We start from the raw sequence: 21,979 nt of genomic DNA, 5'->3' as shown, positions 1-21,979 counted from the left end.
GCCCCCCGCCCCGTCCAGACGCCTGACGCCCGATGCCCGGCTCCCCCACCTGCCTCTTCCCCATGGTCAGCAGCTGGAGAACGGACCCCGTCACGGGAAGGCCACAGCGCCTGGGCGCTGCTTCCCTGAGGCCTTGGGGGCTGACCCCTCCCGGGGTCTCGGGGGAGGGTGCAGGCCTCGCCGGGGAGCTGGCCCCCTCCCACAGGGCCCCAGAGCCCAGCCCAGGCTGTGAGCAGGGCTGGCCGTCAGTCCAAGATGGTCTTAAAGTCTGCGGTCAGGGCCGGGTCGGCTGCTGCCTCCAGGGCGGCCAGAGTGGCCCTCGGGAGCCGCCGGCCCAGTCGGGCTCTGGCTGCAAGGCAGTGACTGAAGTCAGACCACCAAACCCCCCACCCACGCCCCAGAGAAACCAGAGACCGCCCTTCCCCAGGGCCCGGGGCACTGCTGAGACCAGCAGGCACTTACACCGCCAAGCACCCTGTGTGCAGGCAGGCTTGGGGTGGGCACCTCAGGAGGGGGCAAGCACCCCACCCCTGCCGGGAGCACGGGGACCGTCAGGCAGAGGCCCGAGGGGGACCTGGGTCGGGGGTGAGAGGAAGGACACGCAGGTGGGGGGCTGCAGGGGACACGGAGGACGAGGACCTGGGGGCGTTGGAGAGGTGGCGAGACCCGGGTGGTCAGGCCAGGCCCCTGGATGAGGGAGGGGGCCTGTAACCCCCGGGGCACCCGCACCCCTCACCTGGGGGCTCCGAGACCTGCCCATCTGCCCCTCAGACACGGAGGGGCCCCAACACCGGAGGGCAGGGCCTGCACCTCGCAAAGGGGCACCGGGCACTCCACCCGCGCCTACCTGTCCGCAGTGCCCCCAAAAGACAGCTGTAGGTGACACGGTGACGAGCCAGCTTGAGCAGAAAGGCGTGCAGGCAGAGCCACTGCGCGGCCTCAGAAGGAAACAGGCCGGAGGCACCCTTGGCCCCCAGTGACATCCCTGGGGGACACGAGGAGAGGCTGAGGCCCCGCTGGCCCCGCCCCAGTGTTCCTCCCCGGGGATACCAGGGGCCCCAGACGTTGCCCTCCTGCCGGGGGTCCCTCCAGGCTGACGGCATGAGTGGGGTCTTGGGGGTGGTGGTGGGGAAACCGGCCACTTCATTTCAGGGGCCACCCCGACATGAGCACCAAGGAATTCTGAAAACTGAGACGTTTTCTTCAACTTCTCCAAGAAACCTCCACAAACAGGCGTGACGAAGATCAAAGTCTGTTACACCCAGGACCTCAGAGACACTCACGGCCTGAACCTCAGACAGATCAGAAACGCCCAGGACAAGGCCAGAGGTGCAGACACAGGGACTCCAGCGGGAGCGTTCAGGTGGGGACGCCCCGGAGGGGACCAAGCCAAGGGGCAGTGAACCCAAAGCAGGCGGGCGCGCGGCTGGCGTGGGTGCCCCTCACTGGCTCCTCCCTGAGGTGGGCAGGGGTGTCCCAGGGCCTCCTGCGGACCCTGGCCTGGCCTGACACAAGCGCCCAGAGCCCCAGGGGAGGAGGGCCACCAGCCGGCCCCCAAGCGCCACGTCACTCTGCAGTCACGGGGCGGAGGGCGGCGGGCTGCTGGCAAGTTAAAGGCGCCCCGACGCCCCGTCTCCGCTGTGGCTGCTGGAGGGGCAGGTGCTGCAGTGGCCGCAGGGCACGAGGGACCCGGGACGGGCACAGGACGGAGGGCATGGGGGCGACCCCTCGGCCCGCCAGCCCTGCCCTGGTCGCCTGCGCACACCTGCGTTCCTGGCTCTCAGGAGGCCGTGGCAGCGGGACGAGGTGTCAGAGATGACCCGGAGGAAAAACGAGGGGTTCCTCCCGACTGGCTGGTTAAACGGGAGCTGCAGCACACACGCGTGGAACCTGGGGATGTCAGCTCCGTCAGGGCCCAGCCTCCCCAGGCTGCCGGGGCAGAGCGCCCTGGAGACCACGGGCGGCGAGCCTGGCTCTGGGTCCCCGAGGCCAGCCGGCACGGTTAATGAAGGATGGGGTCCACCTCCCCAGGATGGACAAGCACCGGACTCCACGGTCACCTGCCCGGCCCTGGTTCTCGGAGGGGGGCCGCAGAGCCACCCAAGGGCAGGGAACGTTCCGGAAGAGTGGCTGGACTGATCGGGAGCTGCATCCCGCCGTCCCTTCTGGGGGCACCTGAGGGTTCGGGACCACAGACGCTCCTGTGCACTGATCGGCCCTCTGCTCTCCTATCCGCCCCGCCCCGCGGGTACCCTCCTCCCGCCAGCCCCTCCCGCCGCAGGGACTCGGGCCACCCCGGGCCGCTCTGGCCTCCCAGCACCATCTGGTGCCCGGGAGCAGCACCTCCAGAGCTGACAAGGGCTCTGCGGAGAGGCGGTGTCTGCCGCTGAGACGCAGACGCTGCTTCCTCACGGACCCGGGGGCAGCGCGCTCCCCAGGGCGAGGCCGTCACCTCCCTCGTGGGGCGGCCACCCGTGGACCCACCTGTAGGCCTGCAGCAGGAATATCTTGTAAACATTTGTGAAAACTGTCTCAAGACTGTTCACCTGGAGTCATAAGGAAAAAGAAACGTTGGCGATACCGCTGGTGTTTCAGTTTGTCTTTTGCTTTATTGCCCCATCAAACAGAAAGAGAAAAAGGACCATCTCGGTAAGAATCCATCAGTCTCTCCCGTGAAACCCGCCAGGTCCTCACTGGGGCCCCTCAGCAGCTGCGGTGGAGTCAGGCCTGCGGGGAGGACAAGGGGGAGAGCCCAGCCTGGCTGGACGACGGCCTGGGCCCCGCGGCTCCAGCGCTGAGGCCACAGCGGTCCTGGGCCCTACAGCCTGTGAGGAGGGGCCCGGGTGAAGATGGCGGGGCAGCCACGCGGCAGGGTGAGGGCCGGGGGCCCTGGACACACACATGCACACTCACCCACACAGTGCACACCTGCACACACAGGCACATGCACAGGCACGCATACCCACACACGCTACACACCTGCACGTACTCGCAGGCACACACTCATTCACACACACGTACACGTGAGGGTGCACACGTATGTGATGCCTGAAGCGCTTCCACACACGTGCACGTGCCCGCACACAAGTACAAACACACACAACCCCCCAGGATCTACGAAGCGCGCACAAGCCCTCGGTGATGCCAGCTGCCCTCTGCGCTCTGCAGCCCCAGCCGCCCATGGGCAGCCCGCACACCTGCAGGTCCAGGAAGAGCCCATGGCACTTCAGCCGCAAGACCGCCAGGAGTTTGCGCCGCATGTTCCTCCCAGCCTGGAAGCCCTGGTTGAAGGTGAGACTCGCTCTGATCGAGGTCCCGGCGTAACTGTGAGACAGCGTGGGGTTCCAGGAAACACGTGTGTCCACTTCACACTCCGACCGCCACACACGTCCAGCCCATCAGCTGCGCTGGGCCGGAACGGGCGCCTGCCCCCCAAATGGTCACGGCTTCACGGGGAGCCAGACAACCTGGTGGACAGTTCACGACTGACCGGTGTGGTCGGTGCCCGGCCGTGGGAGGGGGCGGGGGGAGCAGCAGACGGACGCGTGGACCTGCGCCTGGAAAGCGCCGGCACCTGTGTCTTCCCGGGAGACCCCAGGAGGAGGACCCAGGGCAGCCCTGAGGGCCCCAGCGGCACCGAGTACCAGCGCAGGACGGGCACGCCCATCCGCCACCGTCTTGACACCTGCGCTTTTCACTCATGAAAGAGCACAGGTTCCTGCGTCCACGTGCATCGCGAGGCCCTCTGCGCAGAGCCTGAGGTTGGGCTGCGTGCTCTCAGGCTCAGTGTGGGGGAGGTGGGGGGACGGGCTCTCAGGGGTCGAACTGCATCCCCCAAACTCACAGGTTGAAGCCCTGACCCCCGAGACCGTCTGGGGATAAGGCCTTTAAGACGGTGATTAAGGCAAAATGGAATCATAAAGGTGGGGCCCTAATCCCATGGGACTGGTGTCCCAAGAAGAGACACTGAGGTGCTGAACACAGAGGGTGACCGTGTGAGGCCTCGGGGAGCAGACGCGCCCACACGCACACACAGGAGAGGCCCCGGGAGAAAACGGCCTGCGACCCCTGAACCTCAGCTTCCAGCCTCCAGGACCAAGAGAACGGAAATGTCCGTGGTGTTTCTTGCGGCAGTCTGAGCCGACCGAGGCAGGGACCCACGACACTGTGACCAGAGCAGGCCACACGCACGCAGCCCCGCTCCCCGACGGGCCGGAGGTGACCACGAATCCTGGCGCCCAGTGAGGCCACGGGGACCCTTGTCGGGCAGGTCCTGGAAGCTCTGGTTCAGATCCACACGCTTCCCGGAGGAACACGTGGTGCCCCCGCGTCTGCCACGCGATTTCCTTTTATCAAAAATGCCCAGAAGGGACTTCCCTGGTGGTCCAGTGGTAAAGAATCTGCCTTCCAATGCAGGGGACGCGGGTTCGATCCCTGGTTGGGGAACTAAGATCCCACATGCTGCGGGGCAACTAAGCCCATGTGCCACAACTACTGAGCTCGTGCGCCTCGACGAGAGAGCCCGCATGCTGCAAACTACGGAGCCCATGCGCCCTGAAGCCCGTACGCCACAACTAGAGAAGTGTGCACGCCGCAACAAAAGATCCCGCGTGCCGCAACCAAGACCCGACGCAGCCAAAAAAACCAAAAAACCAAAACGCCCAGAAAACGGCTCCCCAAAAGGGTCCATCCCCTAGTGCCCACCGCTGACCCCCTGGGGCTTCGGGCCCTGCCATGCGGGAGGACGCATGGAGCTGCGCAGCGGCGGTGCTCACCTGGAGTGGTCGCAGCGCACCTCCAGGGTGCGGGTGTCCAGCAGCAAGCCGCACCAGGGGAACAGGCAGTGCGCCGGCAGCTGCAGGGGGGCCGTGCCGCCCAGGCCACCGTCGTCCACGGGAAAGTTCACCACCGTCTTCTGCAGGTTCGCCAGGCAGCCATACTCAGGCACGCCGTGGACCAGGGTCCTGCATCAGGGGGGCCACGTCAGCCACCGGGCAGAGGGGATGCCACCCGCAGGTCTCGGAGGCATGGGTCAACGTCACCTAACAGCCCAGCGAGGCGGGCGGGGACTGGAGGGCTGGGACCACGGGCCCGCGAGGAAGGCCGGACACAGCCCTGCTCTGGCCTCCAGGCTTCTGGGCAAACAAGTGCCAGCGATTAGAGGCCAGGGTGGACAGGCCAGCAGGGCAGAGGCAGGCAGCGGGGAAGGGGAGCACAGAAGCCCCAGGGGCCAGTCCTGAAGGACGAGGGCCTGCCGGGATGGCCCTCCAGGTAAGACAGGTGGGCGACTGAGCTGACGAGGCAGCTGGGACCCGGGAGACACGGGGCTCGGAGGGCAGGCAGAGTCCAAGGGACGGGTCCTCTCTGTGACGGCCAGCCGATGTGTCCACCGGGCAAGGCTGCGGTCCCCAGGTGTGCACACTCGAGTCTGCGTAAGACCAGGGGGTCTGTAGGTGGGGCTGACACCTGCAACCAGCCGGCTTTAAAGGAGGCCACTTCGCGGAGTGGGGTGGGCTCACCCATCGGGGAAGGGCCCTGAGCGCCAAACGGGGGTGTCCTGACTGTGGGGGTCGCCCACAGACTGCAGCCCCAGCACCTGCCCGGCCAGCCCCACCATCACGCGAGCCAGCTCCTTGCGGCAAGTCTCCTGGACGTCTGCCTGTCTGCTGCGCCCCCTGGTGGGACCCAACGGACACGCTCAGAGCTACCTCCCGGCGCAGCCCAAGGACCACAGGGCAGCACCGCTCCCAGAACTTCCCGTGACGGAGGCGACGACCTCTGCGCTGTCCCCTCCGGTGGCCACTGGACACGTGTGGCCACTGAGCTCTCCAACTGTGGCCGGTGCCCACGCGGACCCGCAGGCACCACTGGATTTAACTGACAGGTTTACATTTGCAGTGTCCTGTGCTGGGGCTGCCACAGGGAGCCCTAGAGCATCACAGCGGGCTGACTCTACAGGCTTCAAGCCTGGGGTATCCCGCAGGCAGACACAGGATACGCGGGTGCTGTCCAGGTGGGTTTCTCCAAAGGCAGCCCAGCGACCAAAGTGACCAAAGTGTCAGGCAGGGATGCCTTGAGGGCTCAGTTTTGAACTTTCTTCTCCCTTGGGAAACCACGCTTTGAAACAAGCCCTCAGACTCCCGGGATGGATGGGGCACTGCAGCCGCAGCCCAAAGGGTCCCAGGTGCCAGGTTTGCTTTGGGCACCAAACCCATGCAATCCCCACGCCTGGTAACCCCTCCTTCTTGACACGTCTGAATTCCCCGCTCTCACAAACATTCTCCGCGGGGAAGCCGCAGGTGAGCCGTGCAGGCCTTTTTCTCTTCCGTCCCCCGTGGTGCGCAGCGCACAGCCTCTGCCCCGTCCGCGACCAGCGCATCACGGGCACGGAACCTCCAAGGAGCCTCTGCGGACCCGACCCTGTTGCCTGAGCTCCTGCGGTGGCACCTGCGTCCTGACGGCCACGCCAGCGACAGGAGGAAGCGACGGCGCTCTGGGCTCTCAGAGCCGCGGGGCCGCGCCGCATGACACTCTCCAGGGACGCGGAGATGTGGCGGGGGGGCACGGGCGTTCGCACACAGGTCCCACCGTCGTACGTGGGCCAAAATGCGCCTGCAGAGACACACACGTGGGGGCCCTTACCTGAGAAAGGCTCTGGCTTGTGTCAGGTGAGGGGTGACCAGCAGGAAGTCGTCGACGAAGCGCAGGAGCACCCTGGACACGGATTGACCCCGAGATGAGGGGAGACCCTGAACATACTGCTTTACGCCCACAGGCAACGTCCTCCCACGGGAGCCAACGCTGAAAAATTTAACGTCTGCGTTCACGTGGACACGGATAAAGTGACCTTCTCCAAAGAATCTAACCAAAGACTTTGGTTTCTGTGGGATTCGGCTCCAGCTGGGGATGCCGAGCAGGGGCCCCACGATTGGGCCAGAAGCACACGAGCTTGGCGCTGGTCCGAAGCCCCGGCCACAAAGAAAGCCACGTTTACTCCCCGCCGGAGGCCTGCTGACCACCTCCTGTGCGCCATTACGAGAAGAAAGGGTGAGGCCCCGTCTACATCCAGGACCAAAAATACAAACAGGCCCCAAGCAAGGCAACATCCGCCAACACAGAGGGGTCCATACCCATCCCGCTGGATTCCGGGGAAGAGCTCGTTCTCCATGTCTCCGTAGCAGAAGCTGCAGAGCAGGGTGGACAGAATGGAGCCCTGGGGGACCCCCTGACACTGGACGTACGACCTGGAGGGCAGGATGTGGTTGGAAGGTGGGCCAGCCATGGTGGGCCTCACGCTCATGTCGTAAACGCATGCACAGACGTGGAGCACAGACATACATGAACACGTGTGCCCACGCCACACCCGCCTGGGGGAACATGAATCAGGATTTGTCACGCTCCCCTGTGAGGCCCTGCCACGCCTCGGTCACACGTGGCACGACCCCTCTCCACGAAGGTCACAGCGGGTGGTGGTGCCCCTGGGGAGGAGACAGGGGCCACAGGCGTGGCCTTTCCCGTGGAGAAAGTCCTCTTCCCACCTGGTGCCATTTACATGCACGTGCAGACGTGTTCCCTTTGTCAAAATTCGCCCTGTTGTGCAGTTGGCACGTGTGCCTCCCCAGGGTGTACGTGTTTTTTTAATATTTTAACGTGATTATCTTTCAGTAAGTGCTGTAATTACTGAGAATATAACAATAATGAAAACACATTTAACTAGAAGGTTTCCTGAGCGTGGCCCACGGTTAAGGACCTCTGAGGAGGCCCCACGGTCCAGGCCGACCTGTGACGGCTGCGGCCGTGAGCCCGAAGCCCCAGGGCCACTGCACTACTCGGTCACACACGGGGTCTCGCTCAGGCACTCGCCCAGGCCGGTTTGGCTCCACACACATTAAAAAAATTATCCGCCGGCTTCTGAACGCCAGCGCTTCCCGCGGCCGTGGGAGTCCTGCTCTGTCACCCGGCCGCATGGCCAGTGCCTGTCCGGGGGCGGATGAGGGGCAGCTGGGGGGCCCGGACTCACCTGCCGCCGATCCTGACCACGTGGTTGTGGACCAGGTGTAGGAAGAGCTTGAAGAGGCTGTCGCCGGCCTCGTTCAGGGAGCAGCTCTGCGAAGACAGGCAGGCGTTCACCAGCGTGGACGCCGCCCTGGGCGAGCCAGCGGGCCAGCTGGACGGCTCGCGGTGGGGGCCCCGGACCCAAAGGAAGGCGTCTGGTGTCTGGGAGCCTCACATCGTGGCAGGGTCGCTCCGAGACTATTGTGCACAAAGCACGGGGACCGCGAGGGCCGACCCATTGCTGGCAAACCTGGCTTGGGGACAGTCCGCTCACACAAGGAAACAGGTCACTCGATGGGCTAGCTCGAGGCGGGTCTACGGGGCAAACCCCCTCTGTCCTCCTAGTGGAAGGGGACTTGCCTTCGTGTGACCTCGAGACCGAAACTGAGAGCGAAGATGTACAGCAAATCTCAGCAGAGCTGCGGGCAGGCGGCAGAGGGCGCGTGAGGCCCAGAAAGAGGGAAAACGTGGCCTAAGGCGGTGCAAGTCTCTGCCAGCCACAGAGGGTGTCCACAGCTGCCCCGGACCCAGCAGTGAGCAAGCGCCCACACTGACCTGCTCGATGACCACGGCGTCCCTCAGCGAGCCCGTTGCCTGCAGGTGCTCCACGAACTGTCTCATGTAAGGCTGGAGGTCCGTGAAGGTGGACACCTGCTGGCCGAGAAGGCGGGGTGAAGTGGGTGGACGCCCCCCTCCCCAAGTCCCGACAGCAAGGGCACACTCAGAACGGGGAACAGAGCCTGAGAGGCCCCGCCCTACAGCTTCTGTGGTGCCCCCGCCCTGGCCGCTACGACCAGGGATGAGATGCAGAGCACGGCCACCTGGGGACACTGGGGAGGCGGGACGCAGGTGGGCTGGGGTCTCAGCCCTCGGGGTGCATCCCACCTTCACCCCGACTTCTCCCCAAGGCCTGTATCCACCGTGGGAGGTGGAGCTCGAGCAGAAAGTGGGGGCTCTGAGGCTGAAGATGTTGGGGTTCAGAGCCACGAAGCAGCTGGGACTGAGGGGCAGTTCCCGGGGGAGGGGCTGCAGAGAAAGCACCCGCAGCAGCAGGCGCCCCCAGAGCCATGCCGAGTGGGTCTGAGGGAGCCCAGCCCCTCTGAGGGGACCACACTGGGGAAGGGCCAAGTGAGGGAGACCAGGCACCACACTGTCTAGAATGGACCCCAGCAGGACTAAGGTCACGGTTCCACCACTGCCAGGAAAATACCATCCACTCTGGAGGAAAGCTCGCAAAACCCTTACGTTAAAATCCCTATTTACAAAGTCTGGCACACCGGGAAAAAATTCCAAAAGCTATAGAACAGGCCTGTGTGACCAAAACCACCCACAAATCAGCAGAAACAGACACGACAGAAACCTGCCTGCAGGCGAGCTGATATGGAGTTTCTGGAATTTTAAAATCACTGAAGATAACGCTGCTAACAAAATAAAGATGGAGGATGTAACCAGAGTCCTAGAATCTGTGAGAAAATTCACGTGGATTTCTAAAACTGAAAAATAGGCTGGCTAAAATTAAGAATTTCATAAACGGGTGTAAAATCAGGGACAGAAACGAGTAGGCGAGTGAACCAGAAGACGGGTCTATAAACGCCCAGATTCGAGCAGACGGAACACGTTAAAGCAGCAGCGCAAAAATGAACTCAAAACAGACCCTGGACTGAACGCCGCAGCTCTAACGAGGAACATTCTAAAGGAGCATTAAGGTCAGGTAGCCGGGTAGTTAGGCTGCTCAAGCACAACACGGCTTCAGCCCCAAACTGCGGATAAGCTGGATCCATCAAAACAAAAGCATCTGTCTGTGGAGACTCCACTCGCTAAAGAAAAGGCGAGACCGGCCGAGAAGGCGCCTGGGAGCCCACAGCGGCCCAAGGACTTGTCCCCAGAACGTGGGAAGATCCCCTAAGATGGACGGCCAAGGAGACAGCCTGGCAGCACCAGGGAGATGGGGTGGGCGCCCCATGAGAGGACACAACCACGTGACTGGTACACAAGGTGCCTAGAACCGGATCTCCCCAGACCGAGTCCCACAGACAGGACTGCGCTGCCCCACCGGGCGGCCAGGCTGCAAGCTGCAGCCCTGGTCTTTCGGTACCGCCCATACCGCCGCCAGGGCCCCCTGCAGCGCCTGCAGCCGCGCTGGAACCTCTGGGGCAATGTCTCCTAAAACTACACAAGCCTGGAATCCGCCCACGGCAACGAGGGCTTTGTTCGGACGGAACACGGAGAGGCTGCTCTGGGCGGCTGGACCCCAGACGCGGCGGAAAACGGACAGGAGGGCAGAGTTTCCCTGATTTCACATTACAGAGTTAGAGACAGGCGAGCACGTCGCCGTGCTCGGGGTAGGAGAGGTGGGCTCCCGGGGGTGGGAGGGAGTCCCACGGGCGCTGCTGTTCTGGACTGTGAAGCGGAGGAGACTCCATCCCTGTCCACAAACCCAAGATCCCTGCGTTGCACACTCAGGACTCGCAAACCATGCTCACCAGCGCCTTGTGCTGAGGTCTTCACACGCGCCTTTTCCAAGAACTTCTGGGGGAACTCACCCCCCCACCCCGCCTCCAGTACACACGCTGTTTCAGCCGGGGTGGGGTGGGGAGGTGGTCCAAAAGCCTTCCCGACAAGCGCTAGGAAACCCCCCACCCTGATGGCCTCGGGGTCAACCGAATGCCCTTGTCCCCTCCCAGCCCTGCCTGTGCCGGAGGCTGCGGCGAGGGGCTGCCCTTCCACCCTCGCCCCACTGCGCACACACGGACAGCAGCGCGGCCCAGGAGTCCCGGGCGAGGCGCCCGGTGGCACCTCCCCTCCCATGGAGCACACGCGGCCCTGCGGCGTGGCCGCTGGGACACCACGGAAACACGCGTGGCTCTGCTGCCACCAGGGTCCCTCCCCTCTGCTCAGCCCGGTGTGCAGTCGGGGCCGCGCGGCTGTGAAGGGGCAGCGGGAGGACAGGACCCGACGGGAACACCAGGAGTGAGCACGACGACCGCGCGTGCGCATGCGCGCGGGGGTGGGGAAGGAGGGCCCGCCGCGCACGCCCACCACCACCACCACCAGCACCACCACCGGCACCACCACCACCAGCACCACCACCACCACCAGCACCACCACCAGTACCACCACCACCACCACCACCACCACCACCAGCAACACCACCAGCACCACCACCAGCACCAGCACCACCACCAGCACCAGCACCACCACCACCACCACCAGCAACACCACCAGCACCACCACCACCACCAGCAACACCACCAGCACCAGCACCACCACCACCACCAGCACCGCCACCACCACGGCGCATGCGCCTCCCATAGACCGCGCCCCCCGCAGACCACGCCCCCTCCACCCAACGCACGCCTCCCGCAGAGCGCGCTCCCCAGCACCAAACACACCCCCGGTGGGGCTTACGTGTCTCTTGAAGGACTTCCGCACGTGTCCGCGGGCAGTCCTCTGGACCACGGCATACTGGCGCACGCAGTACGAGTTCTCATGGGGCCGGATCACGTTGGCCATCACCTCCGCCAGCCTGTCCTGGGGGAGCGCGTCATACGCCCCCGCCACGTCCACCTACGTGGGAACCGAAGTGCCTGAGGACGCGCTCACCTGGGCCCCGAGTTCCTGGTCCTGCTGGTTCTGACCTGCGGTCAGCAAACCCTGGGGTGAATCGTACACCAGGGGGCTGGGGAGACCCTGCACCCCCCTCACACTGTCCCGTCCCCGTCCCCCACGGGCCTCTCGCTGAGACACCCACTTCCCCCGGACTCTAAGCACCCTCAGGGCGGGTCTTCGCCCCTCTCTCTGAGCTGCAAGCTGGTGACCAGGAGGCCCCTGGCGGATGACCAGGGTACCAGGGCACCCGGCGCTGGGGTCTGAGCAGGTGTTTCCTTCCCTGAAGGGGATCCCGAGGGCAGGAGCTCCCGTGGAGTTGGGGTGCAGTCACGGAGTCCACTCCAGAGGGGAAGGCACAAAGCCTCTGCCCCTGGGAGCCAGACACCCCCAAATGGAGACGGGGTCCCCTGCCCTCCCGCTCACAGGAGAATCTGTGGGACATGGACGCGGCTCCACCAAGGGGTGACTCGTTCCGGCAAACACGGGACTGCAAAAGGCTGGCCACTCCCCACACCGGCGGGGGCCTGATGCGAGGGGTCACCTGCACGGCCGGGGGGTGGGAATCGGGCGCCCACCTTGACGAAGTAGAGTGGGGGCACCGGGCCCCGGGCCCGCAGGGGCAGCACAAAGGCCTGCCAGGCCCTGTAAATGTCGTCCATGCCCAGCACGGAGGCCCCCAGGAGGCCGGGGCGCCTCAGCCGCTCGTAGTTCAGCACAGCAAACAGGGTCTTGACCTGGGAGGTAAGATGCTGGACCTGCAGGCCCAGCCCAGGACGGCCAGTGTCACCAGAGGGGCCCCAGACCAAGGGGATGTGGGGTCAGACGGCCCCCAGGGACGAGAGGCAGGCCCCCGCTCTGTGCCGCCGCCGCCGCCATCCCCGCCTCCCTCCGACCGCAGAAGGGCCAGATGGCTGCCCCCCGCCACGCCCACCCCAGACCCCAGGGTCTCCCCAGGGACCCGTCCTGGGATCACGGACACCACGTGTGGAAAAATGCAACTAGCTACACCCTTGGTCCCCTCTACTTACCCGGTCCCCCCACCCAGCGAAGAGGGGTGCCGCCTCCTGGGGGACCCCAGCCCCAGCGGAGACGGGGGCACCACCTCCTGGGGGACCCCAGCCCACTGGGCGAGCACTTTGTCTTCGCTCATGGCCCAAACCCCCATCAGCAGCGCGACAGCTTCTCTTTCTCACTAACGGTGGAATCACCCCCGAATCACCCCCAAGTCCTACAGGGAGGCGCATGGAAGGGGTCAGAGCTGCTGGTGAGGCAGGGGTGCTGTGGCGGGGAGAGCAGTCACGGGGGCGCTAACCACGGGGGTGACGTCCTCCGGGGGTCCTCGGGACCCTGGCAGGCTGGTGACAGCTATCGCGTGGCCCCTCTGCCCCGGAGGATTCCAGGGGCCAGGGGCGCAGGGGGTTCCTGGAGCCCATCCAGCACCTCACAGGACTGGCCTTCCCAGGAGCTCCTTCTCTGGGCCCGGGAACCCCCATCCACGGCACCCCACCATTCCACGGCCTCACTGGGGCTGCCGGCCCCCCGAGACTCTGACTACACCCACCAGGCCTGGGGTTCAAATGCACTTTGCCTAAAAGTGGCACAAGCGGTGACCTTCCTGTCTCTGTGTGGCTTCCCGGCTCCCACGGCGTCGCCCATGTTCACGATGGGCCGCAGCCCGCTGGGCTTGGGGACGAAGCGGAGCCTGGACGTCGGCAGAGCCAGCTTGGCCTCCTGGCGTCGCCTGACCTCTGCCTCGGATAGTTCTCGGAGCTGCACGCGCTCTAAGTGTTGTCTGAAACAGAGGTGCCCGTGGGAAGCCGGGGCGGGCAAGCATGGCAGCCACCGGCGCCCATGGAGTCGGCAGAACCCATGCCCAGCACCCCAGACTTGCGGGGTGGCCGGGCATCTGCTGGAGGCCCCTCCTTGGCAGGGCCAGGACACCCGGTTCCCGGTGGACAGAGCCCTGGCTGGTGCAGGCCAGGACCCGTGGGCCAGAGAGCCCACCCTCCTCTACACAGAATGGGCAGGGAGTGCTCGGCGTAGCCCCCCTGAAGAACAGAATTGTCTCCCTATGGGCCTGCCAGCTCATTGTTACCTGTGACCTTCAGCCTTTACCCCAAAACCACCCACAGGGAAGGGCCTGGGTGGCCCCTGCCTCCTGACCGCTGGGGTGAGGATGCTCCCTGGGCTGGTGGCCCCAGGAGTGAAGCGTGGGGCACAGCCCATCATGGGATTCAAACACCCATCAGGCAGGGGTTGGGCCCCATGGGCCCCACAAGGAGAGCCTAAACAGCCGCTTTGGATCACACAGCGTGAAATACCTAAATGGGGCGCCTTCACTCAAGACCACGATAAAGGCGTCCAGAGCCTCCCCCACCAGACACAGGAGGACATGGGCCCCAGCACGTGCACTCAGGGACCCCGGCCCGGCTCCCTCCACAGACGTAACGCAGGGCACGGCTCTGGCGCAAATGCACAGCTGAGCCCTCACACTGGGTGCCTTGGCCAGGCCCAGCCCGTGTCTTTCGGGCTGTCACCCCATCCATGCTGGCTGGATCCCAATCCAGCTGACACCTGCCCAGTCTTTCAAAATGGACATAAGACAGGGCTTCCCTGGTGGTGCAGTGGTTAAGAGTTCGCCTGCCAGTGCAGGGGACACGGGTTCGTGCCCCGGTCCGGGAAGATCCCACATGCCGCGGAGCGGCTGGGCCCGTGAGCCATGGCCGCTGAGCCTGCGCGTCCGGAGCCTGTGCTCCGCAACGGGAGAGGCCACAACAGTGAGAGGCCCGCGTACCACAAAAAAAAAAAAAAAAAAAAAAAAAGACATAAGACAGTCAGTGAGCAACTGAGACAAATCTCATGGCCACCCCACGGCCATTCAGCCCCGAGGAGGCCTGCTTCACGGCAACGCCTCTGCCCTAGACGCGCCCCACTGCATGGCGTCAAATAGGCGGGTTTGTCATCTCGTGTCATCCTATCTGTTCCGTGCGGATTAAACAGCACCAGGCCCACGTGCCAGGGGGAAGTAAGCAGCCCGCCCGTACTGTTTCAGTCCAGACAGACTCCTAGACCCCACAGACCATCCAGCCCAAGCCCCCGGCTTTCAGCTAAGAAGGGGCTTGCAGGAGTCCGTGACGAGGGCGGGGTCCCTGGGGGAGCTGGGGGAGGAGCCCGGGGCAGGGAGAGGCCGTGGCTCCCGATGGCCGTACCTGATGCCGACGCTCTGTAGCTGGCTCCAGATGCGCTTCCGGAAGAAGAAGAGCCGGTTCTTCTGGAACGTGGTCTCCGTGACATAGAAGAATGCCTTGAGCAGCTCGACCACGTACGCACCCATCAGCCAGCACAGGAACCTGGCCAGGACGGCCTCGCGCAGACGGTGCTCGGCGGCCGGGATGCAGCGAGCCCCTGGGAGGAGAGAGGCCGGTGCTCACCCCACGTGCTGCCTGAGTGGCCCCTCGGGCCTGGACAGCTGCACATGCGGCCCACGTGCCGTGACTCGGAGCCTCGGGCAGAGGAGAACGCGGGTATCTCAGCAACGACGCCTCCCCCATTGCACGTTAAAGTGATGATGTTGGATCACTGGGCTTTGATAAAAAATGTCTTTAAGTTAGTTTCACCTTTCCTTCTTTACTTTCTTATTGGGGCTACGGAAAACCTGAAATGTTGTATGTAGCTCACGTTATGTTTCTACTGGGCAGTGATGACGTGGAACATCTGTCCCCTCTACACACAGGCTGGAGGAAGCAGACACTGCTCTCCACACGGGGGACGGGCGGTTGAGGCTGGTGTGCAGTCTCAGGCCTCGTGCCTGGGTGGCAAGAGCCAGAAACGCCTGGAGTTTTCCAGGCTGAACGCCGCGGGCGAGCAGACGTGGCCACACGCCGCGGGGCTCCGGACCCAGCCACGGGCCAAGGTGAGCGCTCTCCCCTGCAGTCCTCTGCATTTTATTCTGTGCACTCGGACACATCTCCAGCAGAGGTGCATCTCGAGAGCCATCACCAGGCTGCCAGGGGGGCCTCAGTGCAGGCAGAGCCAGGGCTTTACCACCCGTAACTGGCATGAAAGAAACACAGAGGAGAAGAAAGGGGCCCCAGAGGCAGGTCTGGGTCAGGACAATGAACAGTGAGCAAGGAGAAGAGAAGGGGGGATGAAGCTACATAAACATCGACTGTAGAAACAGTACCAGCAGCATCTAACTTGGGACACAACTGGGTTAGTGGAGGGAACAGCTCAAGTGTGATCCGGTTCCAACACGCAAGTCCCTTACACGGTTCCCAAGGTAACCAACCACCCAGAGAGAGTAAGTGGAGAATACAAAGCTAACGCTGGAAGCAAAACCAACGCACGCACATGCACGTGAGAATATGCACATCAGGAAACAAGGAATAACAACACGGAAGAGGGAGACAAATTGCAAGGTGAAAAAATGCATCCACACTCGCCTATCATCACAGAAAATGAAAAAAAATTACTCCAGGTAAGTGGTAAAGACTGTCAGAATGGATTGAAAATAAACGTAAAACGTCAGCTCAGGGCTCCCCTGGTGGCGCAGCGGTTGAGAGTCCGCCTGCCGATGCAGGGGACACGGGTTCGTGCCCCGGTCTGGGAAGATCCCACGTGCCGCGGAGCGGCTGGGCCCGTGAGCCATGGCCGCTGAGCCTGCACGTCCGGAGCCTGTGCTCCGCAGCGGGAGAGGCCACAACAGTGAGAGGCCCGCGTACCGCAAACAAAACAAAACAAAACAAAACACATCAGCTCAGTGCTGTTGTTAAGACACTTAAACCCCATATCCTCATAGGATATGAACAGGTTGAAGATAAAAAATAATGAAAAACGACACAAGCGGGAAGTACTAACCAACGGGAAAGCAGGTAAACACACTTTATGGTAAAAAGAGCCACTAAACATTCATGAGGAAGATTAAGTCTAAAATGTGCCTGCAGCTAACATACCCATCGTTCAGATCATGGGGCAAGAAGGAAAGGACACACCCACCCCCTGGGGCCGTGCACCCTCAGCATCGCAGCATCTGGAAGGACACACGTTTTGCATGGCACCTGACATGGTGACCACAGCACCAAGCCCGGCCTGCAAACACACGGGAACCATTAGTGCAAACGCCACACACGAGACCAAGCCAGTCTCCACGGGCTCCAGGCCACCGCGGTCCTACGGACCCGCACATGGCTGAGTCAGAAATCAACAGTAAAAGGCAATTTAAAACTGCCACACATTCGGAAAATAAAAAGTAATCGTCCAAAATAACTCCAAGATCAATGGAGAAATCGCAGTAGAAACAGAGAACACCGAAAAGCGGCTGATATAAACACGGGGCAGCTACTGCGGGGCTGGGGAACCGCACAGCCCGGGAGGGAGTCGGAGGGGCGGCAGCCGACTGAGGAGGAGAGAGGTGGGGAAATGAAGAGAGGCCGACGCGCCGCTGAGACGTCAGAGCCACGCCTCAGGTCCATGGGGCTCAGGGGCGGGAGCGGGGAGCGCTCCCACCTGCAGCTCAGGAAAAGCAACCATGGTCGGATGTAGGCGGACAGGACGGGCCAGCCAGCGGCTAAGGCAGAGAGCAGGAATCCTTCTGGTGACGTCTCTAGTGACACGTGGCTCCAGATGTGGACAGCCCAGTTGTCTGGCCTCCGGGGCTGGGGATCAGGGAGCTGACAGGGATCAGTGGGCAGCATGGCAGGCAGGACAATGGCCTGTGCTGTGGACGGAGTGCCTGGCCGGCAAGGAGGAAGGGGCAGCATTCCGGCAGGAGAGGGTGGAAGAGGTGACCTCGGAGAGCCGGACAGCCGCGGCTCAGAGCAGCATTCATTCAGCCAGCGGGCAGAAGGCGTGGCCGAGGCCATGGAAAGGAGCAAATGGCCAGGGGCACAGCTCAGGTGAGCAAGGTTCCGGGAGGTCCAGGGACTGGGGCCCAGTCGCCTGGGAAAACACCACCTCCTCAGTGCCTGCAGCTCGAGGGGCACGGGGACCCATCTGAAATCGGGGCCAGAGCACAGAACTCAGATCCTCCTTCCACAAAGCGGGCTGGGGCCCCACGAGCACAGAGGCGTCAGGTGAGGGCCTGGTCTCCTGAGCCCGCCTCCTGGAGACTCATCCACGGTGTCCCACGTGCAGGGAGCTGCTGGTCAGGGGGTGTAAACGTCACGCCAGATGCAAAGTTTCTGGAGATCTGCTGTAGGACACCGAGCGTACACTGCGCAGTAACGCGCTGTCCACTTCAGCGTTGCTTAAGAGGGTAGGTCTCATGTTACGTCCCCACAATTAAAAAAATTTTTTTTAAACCAAGTTGCTGAAGGTCACCCTGACTGTCCGCGTCACCTGCCCCTGGGTCTCTTGGGGAGCCAGAAAGGGCGTGCCCCGGCTGCACCTGAGGCCACCACAGTCGCGATCTTCGGGGACCCCACCCCGGGGACTGTCACACGCACGGGAGAGGCGGGGGGCAAACCTGGCTCTCACAGACGACTTCCTTCTAGAAGTCCTGACCATCTCAGGAGCGTGGGGTGGTCAAACACAGGGAGAGCAGGGAGGGTGCTGGGCCTTTCACTCCTGGCTCCGCCCTGCCACGGAGGGTGCTGACCGAGGCGGGGCTGACAGTGGCTGGGCCGGAGGAAGCCCAATATCAAACCCAGAACACCACAGTGGGAGGGACACCGCAGGCTCAGCTTCACAGAAAAAATCCTGCCAGCACCCACCGCGGCTGCCCACTGCCCGGAGACAGCGGACGGCGTCCTGATGCTCCCCTTTGACCCCTGGTGACGCTGGGGCCTTGTTCAAGGACACGGTCTTTTCACTTTCCCGCCTGCCTGGCCCCAGCCTAGCGGAGGCACGATTAGAACTCACATCCGGACCCGCGTGTGGGCTGACCAGATCCAGCGGGGAACCCTGGAGCCTCACCTCCCAACCCCATAAACGGGGTTCTGGGCCCAGCCCCCATTTCTATCAGCGGGGCACCACGCCAAGGCGATAAACCTTGACATCAAAAAGGGTTATGAATGACCCGCAGACACGCTCACCGACCTCCTGTTGACCCCCGTCTGTTGGTGCAGCCCTAGACCACGTGTCCCGCCTGCTCACCGCCCCTCCCCGGCGCCCAGAACCTGCCTGAGCCCATGAACACGTCGGGAGATTTATGCACACCGGATGGGGGAGGGGGACAGAGGGGGCCGCCCGACAGCCACCAAGGAGCCCCGCCCCCCGAGCGCGGTACGGAGAAGGCCCTGCCGCACTCGAGGTCCTGAGGTCGGGCTCCTCACCTGGGCTCCCGCGCAGCCAGGCGCAGTCCTGCACCTTCATCTTCCAGGTCAGCTCCTGCGGCGAGAGCTTGCCGTGCTTCCCCAGAGAGAGGAGCTTCTTCACGTTCCTCAAGAAGCGGCGCTGGTTGTGCCGGGAGCCCCAGAGGCCGGCGGGCACCAGCCGGCGAAGGCAGGCCCGCAGGAGGCCGTACACCTGCCAGGGGCTGCTGTGCTGGCGCAGCAGCTGGACCAGGCGGCGCGAGCCCTCGTCCCCCTCGGGGGTAGCGGCCGGCCTCCCCCCGGGGCGGGCGCCCACTCCAGGGCTCTCCTGATCGCCTGGCCCCGCCGGGGTGGCGGAGGCCGGCAGTGGGCAGTGCGCCCTGAGGAGTGCGCCGTAGGGGCACCGCGCGTGGTTCTCAAGCAGCTCCCGAAACAGGGGCCTCATCCGCCAGTAGCGCGCGGGCAGGCGGCGCATCCTGCGGGGAACCCCTGGTGGCCGGGGCTTAGAGCCCAGAAAGATGGTCTCCACGAGTCTCTGGGCCCCCGCCAGGCTGGGAGGCAGGGAACAGAGCAGGAAGGAGCGGCGCAGCCGTTCTTTGCTACCCGAGCAGTAGAGGAACTGCTTGGTCTCAGCCCACGCTCCGGGACCGGGCTCGCCCTGCGGATGTGACGGCCGCCAGGATGGGGAGCGAACACCCCTCTCGCCGCCCCCCAGCGGGAAGGGGCGACGGGTCCTGGGCACGTTGCCCTCCCGAGACTTGGCTTCCGCAGCGGCTCTGGTGGGTGTCATCACGCGGGGGTCGCTGTCGCTCCGCCCAGGCGCCCTGCCCAGGTGGGCCCCGGGCGCCTGCCCTTCGGTACCCTGCTCGGGCTCCAGGCCATGCCTGGGCTTCTTGGCTGGAGGCGGACGGCCCCCCGCGCCGCCCCGACGCCGCCTCGCGCCCTTGGCCGGCAGCTCCCGGGGTCCCCCCGCCTCCCCGTCGCCGCCATTCCCGGCCTGGCGCGTGAGTCCGAGGCCAATCCGGGTTCCGCCCGCGATTCGCGTGGGCCGCGCCGCGGCGGCGGTGCAGAGGTCATAGAGCGGCGGCCCGCACACCTGGTAGGCGCAGCTGGGGGGCACCAGCAGGTAGAGTGCGCAGCGCGCCAGCAGGTGGGTGAGCACGTCATCGCCCACGCGGCGCAGCAGCAGCCCCCACGCGCCGCTGCCGCGCAGCGTGTCCGTCACCGTGTTGGGCAGGTAGCTGCGCACGCTGGTCGTGAAGGCCACGGGCGGCCCGCCGCGGGCCCCGTCCAGCAGCGCGAAGCCGAAGGCCAGCACGTTCCTCGCGCCGCGCTCACAGAGCCTCTGCACGACCCTGGCCACCAGCTCCTTCAGGCAGGACACCTGCCGGGGAGGGCTCCTGAGTCGCTGGGGACGCAGGTACGTCCTTCCCCACCCCCTCCACCACCACCGCGGCGGGCCCGACCGGAGTCCCCGGAGGCAGCCCACCTGGCGGAAGGACGGGGCGGCAGGGGGCGGCTGCGCATCCCAGGGCACGCACACCAGGCACTGGGCCACGAGCGCGCGGAAGGCCACCGGGTCCCCGCGCCGCACGAGCCGCCGGTCCTCGGGCCCCAGGCGCCGCACGAAGGTGGCCAGCGGCAGGACCTGCCGGTAGCGGTCCCGCAGCAGGGCGCGCACCGACCGGCACCTGGGCGCGCGCGGCATCGTTGGAGCCAGGGTGGTCCGCGCGGAGGAAGGGGCGGGGTCGGGAGGAGGAAGGGGCGGGGTCGCGGGAGCCCCGCCGCCCCGCCCTTGGTTCACCCTGCGGGCCGCGGGTGTGGCCCCAGAGGTGTTTGCGCCCAGGTGCCACGAGAACCTGCTCCGACAGCGCAGCTGCTCCGGGCAGTGTCCCCACCCACACGCCGTGACCCCTCCCAGGGCGCAGGGGTCTTGCGAGGGTCGCACAGAGGAGAGGCTCTATGGTACCGAGGGAGGGGGCCATAACGTGGGGTCCCTGGGGGACCCGGTGCATTCTGCGCCCCCGCGGAGCGGGTCCTGCTGGTGTGTTACTTTCTCACGTGGGCCGTGACCGGGCAGTGAGGGATGCTTTGGGGTCCAGCAGGGGCTCATGGCAGCGAATGTGTAATGATGTGCAAAGAAGAGAATGGACCACCGCCCCTGCCCGGCGGGCCTGGGGAAACCAAGGCAGCAGGCGCACCCTGAACCTGGACCGGCACGCGGTGGGGCTCCTGGAGCTCTTTCCCGGCTCCGGCGGTGGGCAGTGGTCAGCCGGCAGCGGGCGGCGGGCAGTGGTCAGCCGGCAGCGGGCGGCGGGCAGTGGTCAGCCGGCAACAGCGGCACTTCCCCCACTGGCTTGGTCTCCCTGACCCCAGGCTGTAGTTTCTCTTTTTGAGTTCTTCTGTGATCCCCACCAAAAACAAAAATCCTCAAATCAGTTCCCTATTAATCACCCACCTGATGGGTTGGGCAAAGGAGGGGGAGAAGTGGAGCCGTAGGCTCCCTGGGGCACCACCTGCAGGCTCCTGGCACCTGCCCATGGCCTCCCTCCATACCCAGAGTTGCCGTTCCCTCCACAAGCACCAGGAGGAAGGTGAGGCTGGACAGGTCAAGGGCCTGCCCCCAGGCTCGCAGCCCTAGGGAGAGCAGGAGCCCCGCCTTCCAGCCCGGCCGCAGACCCTCCCCAGGCCTGGGGCACCGTTCTGACAACAACGGCTGGTCATGTGAGCCAGACAATTCAGAGCAGTCACCCTAATGACATTCCACCCAAAGCCAGATGCTGCAGATTGTTCAAGGTTGAGTCGTAAGAAATGGGAAGCTTCTGGGTCTTGGGAGGCTTGCGGGGATGATGCACCTGAGTTTGGCAAACACTGAGCGGCTGAACAAATGTTAACCTTTCACAACGTTAAGAAGCGTGGTCAGAAATTGCTTGTCTTCATGGCGTAAACAGGCTTCCGCTACCCCTCTGTCGACGACGCCGTCTCACATTCATCCCGCTTGCTCTGGTTTGCCCGGCTCGTAACCCTCGGGACTAAGGGTGGCTCTCCTGGAAGTCCACTGCGTG

General features: G+C 64.3%; 1 protein-coding gene across 1 annotated transcript; it reads right to left on the bottom strand.

Annotated features, from left to right (window-relative positions):
* Nucleotides 1-245: 245 nt before the first annotated feature.
* On the bottom strand, nucleotides 246-20,622 carry TERT (telomerase reverse transcriptase; the record flags this gene model as incomplete). Its single annotated transcript, XM_079702930.1, has 16 exons — nucleotides 246-349; nucleotides 848-985; nucleotides 1,766-1,890; nucleotides 2,485-2,546; nucleotides 3,198-3,324; nucleotides 4,776-4,964; nucleotides 6,643-6,714; nucleotides 7,131-7,244; nucleotides 8,021-8,106; nucleotides 8,611-8,706; nucleotides 11,464-11,622; nucleotides 12,240-12,419; nucleotides 13,276-13,456; nucleotides 14,874-15,069; nucleotides 18,936-20,298; nucleotides 20,404-20,622. 16 exons carry the CDS (start codon nucleotides 20,620-20,622, stop codon nucleotides 246-248), a joined length of 3,411 nt encoding a protein of 1,136 aa, XP_079559056.1.
* Nucleotides 20,623-21,979: the final 1,357 nt, after the last annotated feature.

Source organism: Hyperoodon ampullatus, assembly GCF_949752795.1.
Source record: "Hyperoodon ampullatus genome assembly, chromosome: 4".
NCBI lineage: Eukaryota > Metazoa > Chordata > Mammalia > Artiodactyla > Ziphiidae > Hyperoodon > Hyperoodon ampullatus.
This window is presented reverse-complemented; position numbering and strand designations above follow the sequence as displayed.